Source organism: Neoarius graeffei, chromosome 16, assembly GCF_027579695.1.
Source record: "Neoarius graeffei isolate fNeoGra1 chromosome 16, fNeoGra1.pri, whole genome shotgun sequence".
Classification (NCBI taxonomy): Eukaryota; Metazoa; Chordata; class Actinopteri; order Siluriformes; family Ariidae; genus Neoarius; species Neoarius graeffei.
The window spans coordinates 48,235,184-48,253,743 of NC_083584.1; the positions used below are offsets into that span (position 1 = coordinate 48,235,184).

At 43.8% G+C, this 18,560-nt stretch overlaps 1 protein-coding gene across 4 annotated transcripts in view; it reads right to left on the reverse strand.

Annotated features, from left to right (window-relative positions):
* Nucleotides 1-14,782, reverse strand: part of axin1 (axin 1) — a 55,876-nt gene extending 41,094 nt beyond the window's left edge. For 2 of the 4 annotated variants that reach the window (XM_060943094.1, XM_060943096.1), the window contains exons 1-2: nt 12,950-14,482; nt 11,684-12,655 (exon numbers count right to left, since the gene is read on the reverse strand). In XM_060943094.1, coding sequence (XP_060799077.1) covers nt 11,684-12,576 — 893 coding nt within the window. In that variant the 5' untranslated portion in view covers nt 12,577-12,655; nt 12,950-14,482. Of the gene's footprint in view, nt 1-11,683; nt 12,656-12,949; nt 14,483-14,569 lie in introns of those variants that run through there. The other 2 variants (XM_060943095.1, XM_060943093.1) reach the window with 2 other exon arrangements.
* Nucleotides 14,783-18,560: the final 3,778 nt, after the last annotated feature.

Below are 18,560 nucleotides of genomic sequence, written 5' to 3' on the forward strand. Positions count from 1 at the left end.
AGATGACGGGATACTTTGTCCATTTTAATTGCTGAATGAAGCCAGTTAGCGTAGTGAAGACTAAGGCTACATCCACACGACAACGAGATTTTTTTTTTTTAGCGGGTAAAAAAAAAATAATAATAATAATATATATATATATATATATATATATATATATATATATATATATATATATATATATATCTCGCGTCCACATGGGCAACGGATCAGTAAAATATCAGGTGCATATGGCAACGCAACGCTTGCTGAAAATGATGCAATACACATGCCACACCTCTATGTGCGCTGTAAGACGGTCCCATCGGAGACACCAGAACAACAGAAGTCGTCGGACGCGTGCACGTGTAACGGGTTTATTTTTTTCCACTTGCCATTGTGTGTAGTCGTGGGGAAATTCTGCGCTGGCCCTTTAAGAGCGCAGGTAGTTATGGGAATGAGGCGCTGGCCTCTTTCAGTTCGTTTTGGAAATGTCAATGCCAAAACCAATGCCACTGGACGTTTGCAGCCCGTCCTCAGCAGTGTATTTGTGTCTCATTTCTTCAGAATAAAAAGACTGGTGAACAACACAACGCATAAACCCATTCTTCTACCCGGCGTGAAGCACTCACAGGAACAAACACACAACAACAAGAAGATGGCTGCAACTACGCGAGGAAATCGTGCCTTCTGTGTGTACAAATTAGTTTTATTAGTGTGCATAGTTTTATATAACTTAATTCTCTTATTGTGTGTGAACATTTTGAAAAGCATTTTTATATAATTTATATAACTTTTTATATTGTGTGTGAACATTTTGAAAAGCAGTCTTATCCAGTAAAAAAAAAAAGAAATTCAAGAAATGGTTCAGTTACTTGTTTATTTAAAAGAAAAGCTGTATACAAAAGTGAATGCAATGCAGTGGTTCATACAAAACAGTCTGTTGAAGGGTCTTCTGACCCTTTTCCCCTCTGCCTCCATTATAGTCAGGTAACTGTTGCTTTGTATGGAAGGCTGGACTTTCTGTTCATCAAAGCAGGTGGAAATTGTCTGTCTGGCAGGTCAGTCAGGTTAATGTGTAAACAATTTCAATTTCTGTTGTTACGAATGATGCGCACGAGAGTGCTGCTTGTTCTAGTCATGTGGTTGTGATGTCATCGTAAACAAATCCGTTCTACTCATCCAGACGACTTCGCAACGGCGCCGTTGCCAGATTTTTCCACTCTGGAACCCGTTCTCAAAAAATATCATTTTGGGGCACCCAAAACACCGGTGCCGTGTGGACGCCAGGCCGAAACGATAAACAATTTTATCAGATTCACCTCAATCCGTTGCCGTGTGGACAGGGCCTAAAATAGCATGAAGTCTTAAATATGCCTTCCCTGAATGTGGCTCTCCATTTCAAAATATGAGCACACAAACTCTAGGATATTTCTAATCATCATTTGTTTAAATAATTATTCCAAAAAAAAAAACCCACCACAAAACAGGAGATTGAGAGTTTCTCTCATGACCCCACTGTAAATCAAGCCACCCCCTGTACTAGTGCATCTTTACCACAGTTTCTTTCGGCTTGTTTATTCATTTATTCAGTAGCTGCATGCAGCTTCTCGTCAAGCACAGAACATGAGACCGACATGCTGCAGCATTCAGATGTATAAGAAAAGCCTGATGGTGACCCTAAAAGGCTGTTTAAAAATGAATGCGTCTCTTTTTGTAATTCAAGCCAAACATGTCGGCAAAATAAAATAATCATCTGAAAACAACCTCAAACCCACATTCCTCGCCAATTAAAAGTATGATGTCTAGAGGCCATTGAAGGCATTCACAAAGCACATTTCTGTTGTTTAAGAACAGAGTCCCCCATTTTTGGCCCTTCTCCACTACCCTTTTTCAGCTCGCTTCAGCCCGACACGGCTCGCGTTTCGACTACCTCAGAACAGCACGACTGGGCTCGCTTCAGCCTTACTCAGCACCCAAAACTCGCACGGTTTTGGAGTGGGGCTGAAGTGAGCCAAACCGAGCCGAGTGGGGCTAGGGGCGTGAGGAGACACTCCCCTGTGCACTGATTGGTGAGGAGGAGTGTCCTCACATGCCCACACACGCCCCGCGAGCACGCTGGGATCTGTAAACACCGTAAACCCGGAAGAAGAAGAATTAGGAATTACGAGAATTTCTGAAGCCTTATGCGCCTCGCCTCATCTATACGCTCTTGCCAGTATCTGTTGGCGTTGCCGGTGAGAAGCCACAGCACCAAGACCAGCAACACTAACGACTCCATGTCCTCCATGTTTATTGTTTACTATCCAGGTCGTGAGACTACCCCTTAAAAGGTCACTGATGTCACTGTTTGCGCCGCCTAACGACATCACGTGACGTCCACCCACTTTCGCTAACTCCACCCAATGTGTCCACCCACTTCCAGCCAGCACGGTTCAGCGCGGTTGTAGTCGAAATGCAACTCCAACAGCCCCGCTCAGCTCGACTCAGCACGGCACGGCTCAGCCCAACTCAGCCGCGTTGGTAGTGGAAAAGCGGCATTTGAGCAATTCCAGCGTTATGGACGTGACACTTGAACTCAAAATGGCAACAAATGACCCAGTGCATGTTTTATTGTCTCCCAGTATTTAAACAGGTGTTGCATATTTTAAGGCTGTACCATACTGGAGAAGTGATAGAACAAGAACAATTCCCATAGTACATCTAGGGCATGCCAGAAAATGCCAATAAAAGATGCGTTATGGATGTGACAGAAAAAGTATCACTTTTCTTGGGTGACTGTACATTTTTATCAAACTCTGTGAAATCGTAAACCTAATGTCGAAATGGAGATATCCGTTTGATAGAGGGGTCCAAGGTGAATATTAAAAAAATCTTTGTTTAAAATATTTTGTATTTCATGCAGAGTTTCGGAAGGAAAAGTCAGCGTTATGGATGTGACGAAATTCCGTTATGGATGTGACGCGTCTGAAATAGACATGGCATATGTTTAGAAAATCAGCAATTTAACCAACATAACCCTTTGAAAAACTCTCCAAATATCAGCTAAAACTATCAAAGTTCTTAAATAATATTTAGGATGGCTATTGTTTTGCTGTTTTGTGGATTTTAGCATACATTTCTGTGGCTTGTGGCAATAATATAGAATTGTACATGATCAAAGTTGATTTTAGCTTGGGTTTTACATTATAAGAAAGAAAGACTGACAGTGACATATTAGGTTGGTTACAAATTGGTTCAACTTATTCACATCTGTAAAATACATCTAGGTGATATCTCTGGGAGTGGTTTTGATGTATTACATGTTGCTTTATTTTTGCATGGTGAGGTTGACATTTACATGGAATTGCCCATTTGTCACATTGCAGCTTGTCGAAATAACCACCCAAACCCCCCCCCCCCCAAAAAAAAAAAAAGTTATACGCAGTTTTAATTATTTTGGGGAAGGAGGAGAAATAAGACACAGAGATATGGAAACTTCTCCTGCTGTAGGCCTTGGGGCATTTTATGACATTCTATTTCTAAAGCTAAAAAGGTCTATACATCCGAGAGCTTTCGGCCACAAGGTTACCACCACATCCTCTCAATCCATGTCAAGGTACATTCTGAGATGGTTGAGACAAAATTGGGTCAGCTTCTAAACACTGAGCACCTCGAGTTATCAATACGGCACAAAAATCAACAGCAAAAAACACAACTTGTTCCTTCTGGAGCCATTTGAATTAACCTTCAGGTATAATGTCTACACGTTCTACTAAAATACCCAAATTCCTAACTTTGGTTCTTAGCTGCTAATGATTACCAGGAAGCTAACATTAGCTTAGCTTTACTACTTCAACCATTACCTAAATACTTACATGAAACATCCAGGGTTTAACATTACCGTTTTAAATAAATAAATGAATGAACGATAACTTTTTGAAAAGAACAAACATTTAAAATAGAATAAAAGTTTAATTTCTTTGACCGCTCTGAAAGTGTCCACATTTTCCCCCTGGGAATCCTTGATACTTCACTTTTCGCCTAATTTACATAAAAATCTGCATATCAGAGATCTGAATTTGGACATAGGATTCAGATTTTTTTTTTTTTAAATACCAAAACTATAAAACTCAATTTTCAAATTTTACTGCTGGCATGTTCAAAAGAAAAAAGTAAAAAAATGGATTCAAATATACAAAATTCATATTCAACTACTTCCGTAAGCATCCAAGCATCATGGCTCTTGAGATTTTTACTCCGGCTGCATTTACACGCCGGTCTTCCTGAAAGAAATTCCTGTGACTTTAAGGAAAAAAAGTAAATCAGATTGCTTTGACGTAAATTGTTGTATTCTAGTTAAACTTGTAGAGTCAAGTGTTTCAAACTATAACTGCACATTCTTGAAAATTCAGGATCAAAGATTAAATCATTATACTTTGGGGGGGGGGGGGGGGGGGAAGTCATGTCATAATATTGTAAGAATAAAAGTTGTAATACTACGATAGACCGATACACATCAGAGCAACGTAAAGAAAGAAATACTTCATCCTCTGGGACATCCACACCAGATAATTATGGCCCTTTTCCACTACCCTTTTTCAGCTCACTTCAGCTCGACACGGCTCGCGTTTCGACTACCAAAAACCAGCACGACTCAGCTCGTTTCAGCCCTGCTTAGCCCCTAAAACTCGCACCGTTTTGGAGTGGGGCTGAAGCGAGCCAAGCCGTGCCGAGTGAGGCTGGGGGCGTGAGCAGACACTCCCCTGTGCACTGATTGGTGAGGAGGAGTGTCCTCACACGCCCACACATGCCCCGCGAGCGCGCTGGGATCTGTAAACACCGCAAACCCGGAAGGAGAATAATTACGAATTACGAGAATTTCTGAAGCCTTATGCGCCTCGCCTCATCTATACGCTCTTGCCAGTATCTGTCCGCATTGTCGGTGACAACAAGCCACAGCACCAAGACCAGCAACACTAACGACTCCATGTCCTCCATGTTTATTGTTTACTATTCGGGTTGTGAGACTACCGCTTAAAAGCTCACTGATGTCACTGTTTGCGCTGCTTAACAACATCACGTGACGTCCACCCACTTTCGCTAACTCCACCCAATGTGTCCGCCCACTTCCAGCCAGCACGGTTCAGCGCGGTTGTAGTCGAAATGCAACTCCAACAGCCCCGCTCAGCTCGACTCAGCACGGCACGGCTCAGCCCAACTCAGCCGCGTTTGTAGTGGAAAAGCGGCATTATTAGCATAAGAACTTTGAAATGGTGAAATTGTGTTCATTTAGAAGAACGGAGAAAGAAAGGAAAAAAATTCCATAAACTTAGAAAAAATTGTTGCTTTTGTTGAAGGCGAAATCGCAGGCAGTGATTGCTTTCAAGGTTGTTGACTGTTACAGCTGCAGCTCAGTACAGCCCTGAATGGAGTTAGCACGTGTACTCCCCATTATAGCTTTTTATCCATCAAAATATGACTATTCTGAAAACACTGCAACGTTTTGTCCTGAAATATTACAACTTGCATCCAAATTCACACACTCACTCAGTTAAGCTGCTCATGAAGTCTTCATCGAAAAATCACATGAAACTACATAACCTGCCCTTTCCAACAATGCTACTTGCTTTCCTATGTGACAGTTATTTTTCCTCACTAAAACTTTGAATTTACATCAAGTTTAATCCTAGTTACAATTAGGGATGTTAACCGATGACCGTTTGACCGATGGTTGACCGAATCAACGTCAACCGGTTAAATTTTTTTTGGTTGTCGGTTAAAAAAAAAAAAATCGTTTTGAAGCTGCCGATTTTGGAGCGGAGAACCTGGAATTCTGTGTTGGGGCATGCCATGCGGTGTAAGGACGACAGCTGACAAATCAGAAACACCCATTCAGTCATGTCCCGCCCTCGCGCCCCAGTTGAAGACAGCTGCCACTCAGCGAAAGAAAAGTCTCAGTGTTGGATTACATTTTACTACGATGTTAACCAGGTACGTAACATCAAGGAAATTCTTGACTATCAAAGAAACAAGAACACGGCGCATGAATGAAGTCGATGGTTGATTAGTCTGGTAAATATGTCAATGTAATAATAATACACAAGATCTGAACTAAAACCTGGTTACTCACTGATGTTACTTAGGTGGTGTTTACATTAGATCGTATCCGTCTCGTTTTCGTCGTGGATGCACGGTCCGTGCACATTAAAACGCCGGGAAACGACTCCACAGGCGGAACAACTTGAATCCGCCAGGGCCCACGTATTCAACCCAGTTCGTATCTGATCCGGTGCTGTGTAAACATTGAGGAACGAGGAAACGCAGTGCTGAGCTCTAGCTGACGTCGTCATTGGACAACGTCACTGTGACATCCACCTTCCTGATTCGCTGGCGTTGGTCATGCCACGTTGGTCATGTGACGCGACTGCTGAAAAACGGCGCGGACTACAGGAAACGACACACAGCGGCTCAGTCCCGAATCACTGCTCGTGCGCTTCACTCGCGCGCTCTGTGAGCTGCGCAGGGCCGGAGTGCGCACCCTCCAGAGGGCACTCGCTGTTCAGGGCAGAGTGATTTGTAGCGCAGGAGGAAACGCTGAGCCGCACTGAGGTTTATTTACACATTTCAACTTATTTACCTCCTTCAAGCGCTTAAACTCAGAACACGAACATCACAGCCAGGTGTGTTTATCTGCTGGAGAAGGTGTTCGCTTGCCATCCTTCCACTTGCAAGTGGTGAGTGACTTGCGCATGCCCGATATGCACTGGGATAATGTGACGTGCCGTCTAATTAGTCATGTGATTAGCGTATCCGTGTATTGGCGTTGCTGTGTGCACGCGAATCGTGTATTGGCGTTGCTGCGTGCACGCGAATCGTTTTAAAAACGTTAATCTGATGATCCGCTGATACGGTCTAATGTAAACACCACCTTAGCATCAGACAGTTGCTATATTAGCTTAGCGGCTAATCAGCTCAGCTCCAGCTATCCCATTCCCAATGGCTGTGCACAATTAGCAGCCATGTAACCGTAATATCAGTAGCTGGAAAACAATTGCAGTATGAGGTCTCCGTGGCTCACTTCGAAGAAAAGTGCCTAGTCCGTAGCAGTACGCAATATCAACACACAGCCTACTGCAGTTAACTGTAAACACCAGGGGCCGTATTGCTAAAATGTCCTATCTTCAATGAAAAGTTAAGCTGGGACAAGTGTATGATAGGATTGTTTTCAATAGGCTACTCAATGCAAGCACCGGTAGTGACTGAGCTCAAGCTTGCCGCTTAGAAAATGACGGCAATTTATTGAGAACATGTTCACACTGATATTTTTAATGCCAAGTTGCAACTTAACAAAAAGTGCGTGCCCCTTGCTGACACGGCCATTTGTCCTCCGCTCCAATACAAACCCCTCGACATCAGTGCCACGTTTGACTAAATGCTTCACGCTGTAGAAAAGGTAATGCGAGTGGAGGGCAGCGACTGGGACTGAATGTGCAGATGCTCGCGGTTAGATTTAGAATAGATTCTAATAATTCCAATTCTAGAATTTTAAAAACTCATAGGTTAACCGACTTTAACCGGCTAATGAGGCTCGGTGGTCGGTCAAGATTTTTTTTTTTAAGTTTTCGCCATCCCTAGTTACAATCTGCATGGAGCAGATCTCCATAACCATTACTCATGAACTCGTCATTACATAGACATAAAACACGCGTCACCAGAAAGAGCAGAACTGGAGCCTTGTACTGATACTAGTCACATTTGTACAGTGTCGTATATAGTAATCATGCTATGAATACAGATCAAACTTCTGCAACGTAATATCTTTAAATCTCTTCACCCGTTTTCACACTCGTCCTCTATTTCTCTGCGTGACAAAGCATTGAGTAATCCAGTTTTGAAATCACAGCAAAAAAACGATGACCTTTTTTCCTGTTAGACACCAAGCACATACCCCTGCAAATTTTTACGTCAGAGTATCCAATCGTTATCAGTCTGATACTGCCAAACTCCAGACAACCTTCCCTCGACAATGACGAAGATTAAGAAAGACTACAAGTGTCAAGTGTCCTTGCGCAGGGAAATTAAACTGTTAGGGCGTTTATCCTTCCGTGACGAGAACTGAGGAAACTATACGTAGTAGTAAAGAGCTATTTACTGTAATTTATTATTTACTATTTGATCTCAAACACATTAAGGTGGCAATAAACTCGTCCACTAATTAATTTTGACGAGGCACACCTGTTAATTGAAAAAGCGTTCCAGGTGACGACCTCATGAAGCTGGTTAAGATAACGCCGATACAGTGTGTAAAGCATCATCGAGCGAAACGCTAGATACGCTGAAGAATCTAAAATATTAAACATTTTGGATTTTGTTAACACTTTGTTTACCACATAATTCCATATATGCTCCCCCAAAAAAACCCATCAAACATTACAGTAAACTAGTACAAAAGGCTTTATTACTTCCCTTACACAGCTCTCAAACACACAAAACTTTCTGCTGTAGATCCCATTTTGCTCACATGGACAGACAGATCTGTGATGCACCAAATGATCTGACGCATCTTAGCTTAAATCGCAGTCTCTGTACGCAATGCATTGCATTATGTCACACACACAAAAAATTGTCCACACTCTTCAATGCATTACGATACAACTGGGCTGTTTTTGGTACGGAAACAAAATATGGAACACGCAGACATACTCGGTTATTTAAAAATATGCAGACTTTTCTACAAAAACACACTCTTTAGGTCTTTACACATACAGTGAGATGCGAATAAGCAACGCCAAAGCGTGAAGAAAAATAATTGATAAATTTAACACAACATTAACGTTAAACATGACACGATTACGTGAGCCTTCCACAACGCAAGCATGTGATGGAGTCCAAAAGTGATGAGCTTATAAAAAAAACTAATTTAAATAAAAATAAGAGAAGGGGAGAAAATCCTATCCTGAGAAGTAGGCAAAGAATGCGGTGAGTTTCATTTCACTGCTTGGTTCAGGAGTTGCTGAGACCGATCTCGAGCTTCACCACATCACGAAGTCGACTATGTACCATAAACCGTACGCGCGCGCGCACACACTTCATTTCCGATGACCTTTACTATAGGGGTGTTCACACGGCAACTTTTACTCCGGTGTAGCACCGGGGCTGCCCCGGTAGAGCGTTCACACGGTACAAAGTTATACCGGTGTAGCCCCTGAAAGCTGCTTAAACCGGTGCAAATCTAACCCTGCTCGGGAGGTGGTTTCAGAAATTTACTCCGGAGTAAATGCTAGTTTGCGGGGCAGCACCGATATAAAATGGGACGTCTGAACGCTACAGGGGTAGACTCGCTACGCGTGAGGAGAGCTGATTACATACGAGCATTGCATAATTTGCATCCTGGTATTTTGTGCTTCCAAAATGGCGAATATCAACAACAACAGAACTGCGTGTCTTCCAGTGTTGCCAGATTGGGCAGTTTTAAGTGCATTTTGGTGGATTTGAACATATTTTGGGATGAAAAACATCAGCAATATCTGGCAACACTGGTGTCTTCATCCACGTTGTTTTCCCGGCGCTTGGTGATGCCATGACAACCGGGAAAAGGAAGTACATTTTCACGCATGCGCATATTTCATTTCCGCATTATTACTATCGCAAATGATAGTAATAATGATAGGAAATGATAGTAATAAAAGGAAATGATATCAAAACTTTATTACTATCAAAGGAAATGATAGTAATAAAGTTTTTACTACTATTGCACGGTCGCAGAAACTGCCGTGTGACCGCAAGTGGGGCTGCACCGGTGCTAACACGCTTCTCTCTAGTAAGCAGGGTTGTGACGTGTGAACGCTGCGCAAAATTTACACCGGTGTAAGATATATCGCAACAAAATACATCGGTGCAGCATCGATGCAAATATGTGCCGTGTGAACACCCTATATTTTCCCCCCCATACATTGTCTAAAATCATTATCCTTATTTTCCTTCCCCTTGACAAACAGCGCTGGGTTTTTAAACTCACAGGTACCATGTGATTATTATAAAATGCCTGCTGAGTATTCAGACACCCTACATACTACTTTTTGCGTACTAATAGTACGAAAGGATATGTATTCGGATGCAGTCGACTGAATGACAGACTCCGCTAAGCCTACAGCAGGGTGATGACGCTTCAACAACCTGTATCGTGATTCGCTGAACGGTTCCTACTGCAGACAGAATGTTGGAAAAATTGAACCTTGCTTTTGCGTAAACATACAAACGTTCAGTTTCTATGTGGATGTGTTAATTTACGGGATAGTCATCGAAAAAACAGACAACAAACCCAAATCGCACTGCATGTATTTAAAAAACACCTTTATACTTCTATACTGCGAGTCTACTGAAGAATGTTGGGAAGGAGATACACACACATGAGCATTGGTAAAGCTTAACATGCCTTAACTTCACTCCTTGACACATTTTCCTTTTCTCCTGCAGCATTAAACCTGGGTTGTGCTGCCAAAAGGGAATAAACGTCAAGCTATTCTACAGGAAACCTTTATTCTGGAATAACAGGCTGCCATTCATAAGACACCTGGGCAGAGAGAACACAAAGAGCGCCCATCTGCAGCCGCTCACTGCAGGCAGCAACACAATCAATGCGAACCAGTCACTGCATGGATGCCCTCACTCACAGGTAGTCCACGGGATGGCCAACAGTCCTGAGCGTGAAGAGGAACGATCCCAGGGTTATTTCCATTTTCGTCAGGTTGACACAGAACGCTTATAAACTGCCAAGGCACGCTTTCCTTGTCCTGAGCAGAGGATTGCTTGATACAGTAGAACCATTCAGGCTCTGCAGGAGATTGGTGTGGCTTTTATGTTATTTTTGCTACACCTAATCCAGCATCTTTTATTTACTCCCTATATTAGTGTGCATTTTCAGCACAGCTTCGAGAAAAAAATACCTGAGATAAACGTCACGATCAATGAATGAACCACTGGCACTTAGAAACACACGACTGCAAAATTAAAATGTAGCATTTCCACAACTCCTGAACACAACGGATGCTTTTGCAGATCCATGCATTCCCCCCCCACCCCTTATCCTGAAAAACATACCATTTACATGATTCCACAAAAGTGCACGACTGTGCAATTCGACTGTGATACCCACTTGCAGTAACAGTGGATTTAAAAAAAAAAAAAAAAAAGGCCTTTAGTTTTCTACCCATCCTGAATTCCTCACATCTCCTCAGGAGGGCTGTACTAAACTCCACCTCTCGTTTCATGTGCTTCCTCAGGCAGTGTTTTCACTGGGGATAAGGCAGAAAGGGAGAAAGAGAAGAAAGGGTCTCAAAGCAGCGCTTACCTGTGTCTAGTTGTATTAAGTCAAGGCAGTATAATTTCTTAAGACACTTTGCCACTCATCTGAGGAACCGTATGAACTCTCGCCGCTGGTTCCAGCATAGAACAAATAACTGATAAAGCTACTAAGCGGTAAGTCTAAGATTGCACAAAGCCAGTGACCTTGACTCGATAATCACTCTTGTGAACAGTACAGTGTAGATTTCTTGTACAAAAGCGATTGTGGAAGCAAGATATATATATATATATATATATATATATATATATATATATATATATATATATATTTCACCTCACTGTACACAAGTAGATAAAGGAGAGGCCAGTAATAACGGACATGACTTGAAAACGACCCGGAGAGCAGATGAAAGCTTACCTGTACTCACGGCCGTCCTGGTATCTCTTACTGCTCGCTGTCCGTTGCGGCACCGTCTCCAAGAGAAGCTTCTGCGTGAGCCGCTTGCTGGGAGTCGGATTGCTCTCGCTGTGTTCCTCAGTTTCTTGTTCGCACCTCCACTCTTCGTCCTCATTCAATGTCGGCAAGTAGGCGGGCAGCACCTTCCCATTCCCTGACCCAGAGCTCTGATCGCTGTAAAGCTTGGGGCTCTCGCCGCCTGTCCTGGTGTATTCCAAATAAATGTCAGATTTGAGGAACAAAGGGTACGTGTTCTCCTCCATTACGGCCTGAATCTCCGTCTGGGCCTGGTCGAACATGGCCGGGTCGATGTGCAGCTTCATCACACAGTCCTTGATGAAGCTCTTGGTGGCTGGTTTGATCTGTCGCGACACGATGCCGTTGCTGTCCAGGATGTACTTCTTGTAGATGGCCTTTGCCAGCTTCAGCTTCTTCTCCTCATTCCCCTCACCAGTGTCCTGCTTACGGAAGCCGCTGCACGCAAACCAGAAATCCAGCACGTCGGCGCAGTCCTCCTGCTTGAGGAAGTTGCGAAATAACTGGATTCCATCCTGATCATCCAGCAGCGAATGCAGCGACTCTGCCCATTTCAGATAGGGCGGCGTGGGTGAGGCGCTGCCTTCAGGCTCGTAGCCCAGGTCCAGGTCGGGCCGTCTCGGCGTAGCTATGGAGGTCTCACACCTGACACTCTCGCTCTTGATGGAGTAGAAGCCCAAGCTGTATGGGCGCACATCACCAGACACCAGTTCACCCTCCTCACCCGGGACTGGAGGACGGGGCGCATCCTCAGTGAAGCTGCCCCCAAGGTCCGCCAGGTAAGCCTTCTCTTTCACACTCATCCTTACTACGTCCATGCACCCGATCCCAGCTCAGCCCACACTCCGGAACAATCAGAGCCAGATTTCCACTAATGCCACTGTGAAATAATTCCTCCTGGGAAAAGAAAAAAAAAAAAAAAAAAAACATAAGGTGCTTTTACAGAAAGCTATTAAAACTTTTGAGAAATGACAAGCCATAGAACAATTCTATTTAAATGCCTTCAACGAGCCGTGCGTAAGAAACGTTCCGAACAATAAGACACAACACCGTATCACAGAGCAAAGATAATTATCAGGAAACATATTTCAACAAAAACCAGTTAAACAACAGATACTGGCAGTCATACTGAAACAAGACTTTTGAACAATTATGTGCAAGATCAAATATTTCTTATCTGGACTTATTCACCTTGAGCTTGGTTCCTTGTCTCCAGCAGCATGTACACAGAGATTACAGTTTTTGTGTAACGTGGCAACATCCAGAACTGATCAGAAAACAAAACGTGTAACAGTAAAGTTCGAGTTTGCTTACGTACGTAGCTGTCTGAAGCGCACACCTTAACAGTAGTGATGTTCTCTTATTAAATAGAACTGTTTAACTGCACCTCAGGAAGATTAGATATTAGCTCTCGAGAAGACAGAACACACACTGTTCTAACTGTGACCGTCCTGAAGCTTTAAACCGTCTTCACACACCTCACCATGGTTATATCTCTGTCTGATCTCTGAAGCATGGGTTCAAAGAGCTCAGCTCATTATCTGATATTCAAGCTTTCCTCTACTTTCAAACTACTGCACCTCTCTCTCTCTCTCTCTCCCTGCAAAACTCAGAAAGCCTTCTCATAAACCTCATCCGTCCTAAAACAAGACTCGGTATCATATCAAGTCAGGCTATAAAACTTCCAAAGAGTAAAAACAAACAAACTTCAAATGACCTAGCCTTCTCAGCAACAAAATCCCCAAAGCTAAAGGCGTGTAATTTGTTCTATAACATTTTTATTTTTATATAAATTCAAGATACATAGATAAACATTTTTTCTTTTTGCTCGAAGCAGGATTATAACTGTTCAAACGATAAAATAAGTGTTTGAATTCCAGGTGCTAAACTAGCTAGCAGGCTTGCTAGCCCAGTTAGCTACAAACAAAACAAGGTAGCTTGAGATCATCTTAGAGAACTTATTAGCATTTCTGTGGAGAGTAGTTTGGACAAGGATGAAGTCTAAAAAGATGTAAAAATAAAAATGAGCCAAGCTGCTACCTCTGCCGACAAGCCGAGAAGGTTGCTGCTAAGATCTGGCTAACACGGCTAAGCTAAGCTATGCTAGGCTATGCTATGCTAGGCTAGGCTAGCTCGTTAAGTTGATCTGATTCTTTAGGATTGTGTGCAGGAAGATAGTGAAGGCTGTTAAAACACGCGTTTAAGCGCAATGTAGAAACACTTCCAGCTCCAGAGCGAGTGTGAGACAGATGGACAGCAGGACGTCCAGGGGTTTATGACTGGTTTTATTTCCTTAAAAGACTCCCGATACTTTGTTGCTCTTTTCCCCGACGACATTACAGCTCTGCCCGCGCTCCCCTCCCCGCTCCCGGGCGCTTTGAAGTGAGCCACTGAGCCCCACATTCACTGCATTCATGTCTCTGGCCTCGGAGTCTCCAACAGCACAGTAATTGATGGGGGAGGGGAAGAGAAGAGGAGAAACAAACTCCCCACACACACACACAGGCCCTTCCGCAGTCGACAGACTAGTGTGCAACTTTAAAACATTGATTTCAGCACTTAATCCGGTGTGTATAAAGACAAACAAACCGCAAAAATCCCCCAAAATGCTCCTGCGGTTGCGCTTCCTGACGCGTCGCTCAAAACAAGGTGCGCCTCGATTATAATTCAACACAAGCAAAGCAAAGCACATTTCATCTCTCGCTAGCGCAAAACCCCGAGCTCCTGAGCCAGGGAGGGAGGAAAAACAGGAGGAAGGAAGGACGAACGGAAGGAAGGAAGGAAGGAAGGAAAAGTGCTCCGTAACTGTACCTGTGCGAAACCACTTTGCGTTCCGGAGCGCATCGGGAAGAGCGCGGAGACGCGCCGCGCGGCTGCAGGAGAGGAAGCGGGTCATAGAGAGGTGCGAGCCTCGGACTTTAAAAATAACAAAGGAAACACTCCGTTCTCCACCTTTCCATAGCAGTCTTTCACTCCTGCGCCTCAACCCGTGTGTGTGTGTGAGAGCGAGGGATCTGTGTAGCGCCGCGCGCGTTCACAACTCACACTGCCGCCTAGAGAGAAAGAAAGAGGAATACGAAGGGAAACGCGTGTGTGTGTGTGTGTGTGTTCAGTCCATTCTTTGAACACACTCAAATCTTCAGTCACGGTTATGAGACTTTCAAAATATTGTTAGACCTGGACAAACCTTTTGTGTCTTTATTAATATGGATCTTCCACCTGGAAATGTTTATATTCTAGTGATTTAAAGATGCAGTAGTGTATATACACACCTTTCTCAGGAAAGGTACACGAGTATATCTTCTTCTTTGATGACTTTTTAACAGTCCATCATTGGTGCGTCTAGGGTATTTAAACTTGGCAGATCCCATCCCTCTCCAAGCTTGATCAATGGACATTTAGAGTAGCCAATTAACCTAACCTGTATATCTTTGGATTGTGGAGGAAACCCATACAGACATGGGAAGAACATGCAGGCTCTACACACTCGAGCCCGGAAACTTCTTGCTGTGAGGCGACAGTGCGAACCACTGCACCGCCATGCTGCCTTCTAAATAAACCCTGGCTACCCCGACACATAGAATGGTACAGTTCAATACCTTTTTTTTTTCCCCAGAAACGATCACTGAGCTTAGCATAAATATATTATAGAATACATGGTGGATGCCTGACCTTTACACCCATACAGTCTGTGCGACTTCCCTAAATTGCTGCCACAAAGTTGGAATCGAGACACAATTGTATTCTATAGAATGTCTGTATGCTGTAGCATTACAATTTCCCTTCACTGGAACTAAAAAGCCCAAACCTGTTCCAGCATGACAATGCAACTGTGCACAAAGCACAGAAGCTCCATGAAGACATGGACTTCAATCCATTCTTTGAACGCACTCACAAATCACACTGCCGCCTAGAGAGAAAGAAAGAGGAATACGAAGGGAAACGCGTGTGTGTGTGTGTTCAATCCATTCTTTGAACACACTCAAATCTTTACAAATGCCTTCTCATCCTAGTCACGGTTATGAGACTTTCAAAATATTGTTAGACCTGGACAAACCTTTTGGTCTTTATTAATATGGATCTTCCACCTGGAAATGTTTATATTCTAGTGATTTAAAGATACACTAATGTATATACACACCTTTCTCAGGAAAGGTACACGAGTATATCTTCTTCTTTGATGACTTTTTAACAGTCCATCATTGTTTTAAATCTAGGGTATTTAAACTTGGCAGATCCCATCCCTCTCCAAGCTTGATCAATGGACATTTAGAGTAGCCAATTAACCTAACCTGTATATCTTTGGATTGTGGAGGAAACCCATACAGACATGGGAAGAACATGCAGACTCTACACACTCGAGCCCGGAACCTTCTTGCTGTGAGGCGACAGTGCGAACCACTGCACCGCCATGCCGCCTTCTAAATAAACCCTGGCTACCCCGACACATAGAATGGTACAGTTCAATACCTTTTTTTCCAGAAACGATCACTGAGCTTAGCATAAATATATTATAGAATACATGGTGGATGCCTGACCTTTACACCCATACAGTCTGTGCAACTTCCCTAAATTGCTGCCACAAAGTTGGAATCGAGACACAATTGTATTCTATAGAATGTATGTATGCTGTAGCATTACAATTTCCCTTCACTGGAACTAAAAAGCCCAAACCTGTTCCAGCATGACAATGCAACTGTGCACAAAGCACAGAAGCTCCATGAAGACATGGACTTTAATCCATTCTTTGAACACACTCAAATCTTCACAAATGCCTTCTCATCCTAGTCACGGTTATGAGACTTTTGAAATATTGTTAGACCTGGACAAACCTTTTGTGTCTTTATTAATATGGATCTTCCACCTGGAAATGTTTATATTCTAGTGATTTAAAGATACACTAGTGTATATACACACCTTTCTCAGGAAAGGTACACGAGTATGGACCCTTTTCACGTGACGTCACGACAAACGCGGCCGCCATTTTGGACATGTACTACCAGTAGTTTACCACAGCCAACATTGAGGAATGGCAGCAAAGAAAGTGTTTATTTTCAGCAAGACTTCCATCATGCCACTATATTGTTGTGCACCTGGATGTAGTAACCATCAACAAACAAGGCAAGGGTTATCATTTTATCGGATCCCGGTAGATGCTGACCGACGGAGAAGATGGATAGCGGCATACCAACGCTTGTGTAGTGACCACTTTGTTGGAGGTAAGACGAATAAAATTAGCCAGAAAAGGCATTACATTGCTGTTAACATTCCATTCTAGTTTACTGTAATTATGATCTGGCAGCTATTTACACCAGATCCAGTGTATATAGCTGCCGGAGCCAACGTCCGAGGTTCCGGAGCGCGCTAGCTCGCGACCGGCCGGAGCGCGCTAGCTCGCAGCCGGCCGAAGCGCGCTCCGGCAAGCTCGGATGTTGGCTCTGGCAGCTATTTACACTGGATCCGGTGTAAATAGCTGCCAGATCATAATTACAGTAAACTAGTAAATACAGTTTTCTGCATCTCGCTCCTTTTTCTTTTATGTTTGTCGCCTTCCTCGCATTCAAACCGATTCGAGCCGAAGTCCACTACGTGTCCAAAATGGCGGTCGCGTTTACGAAGGTCACGTGACTGAAAAGGGTCTATATCTTCTTCGTCCCATAGACACCAATGATGACTTTTTAACAGTCCATCATTGGTGCGTCTAGGGTATTTAAACTTGGCAGATCCCATCCCTCTCCAAGCTTGATCAATGGACATTTAGAGTAGCCAATTAACCTAACCTGTATATCTTTGGATTGTGGAGGAAACCCATACAGACATGGGAAGAACATGCAGGCTCTACACACTCAAGCCCGGAACCTTCTTGCTGTGAGGCGACGGTGCGAACCACTGCACCGCCATGCTGCCTTCTAAATAAACCCTGGCTACCCTGACACATATGGCCCTTTTCCACTACCCTTTTTCAGATCACTTCAGCTCACTTCAGCCCGACACGGCTTGCGTTTCGACTATCTCAGAACAGCACGACTCAGCTCGCTTCAGCCCTGCTTAGCACCCAAAACTCGCACGGTTTTGGAGTGGGGCTGAAGCGAGCCAAACCGAGCCGAGTGGGGCTAGGGGCATGAGGAGACACTCCCCTGTGCACTGATTGGTGAGGAGGAGTGTCCTCACACGCCCACACATGCCCCGCGAGCACGCTGGGATCTGTAAACACCGTAAACCCGGAAGAAGAAGAATTACGAGAATTTCTGAAGCCTTATGCGCCTCGCCTCATCTATACGCTCTTGCCAGTATCTGTTGGCGTTGTTGGTGACAACAAGCCACAGCACCAAGACCAGCAACACTAACGACACCATGTCCTCCATGTTTATTGTTTACTATCCGGGTCGTGAGACTACCACTTAAAAGATCACTGATGTCACTGTTTGCGCCGCCTAACGACATCACGTGACGTCCACCCACTTTCGCTAACTCCACCCAATGTGTCCACCCACTTCCAGCCAGCACGGTTCAGCGCGGTTGTAGTCGAAATGCAACTCCAACAGCGCCACTCAGCTCGACTCAGCCCAACTCAGCACGGCACGGCTCAGCCCAACTCAGCCACGTTTGTAGTGGAAAAGCGGCATTAGAATGCTACAGTTCAATAATTTTTTTTTTTCCCAGAAACGATCACTGAGCTTAGCATAAATATATTATAGAATACATGGTGGATGCCTGACCTTTACACCCATACAGTCTGTGCGACTTCCCTAAATTGCTGCCACAAAGTTAGAATCGAGACACAATTGTATTCTATAGAATG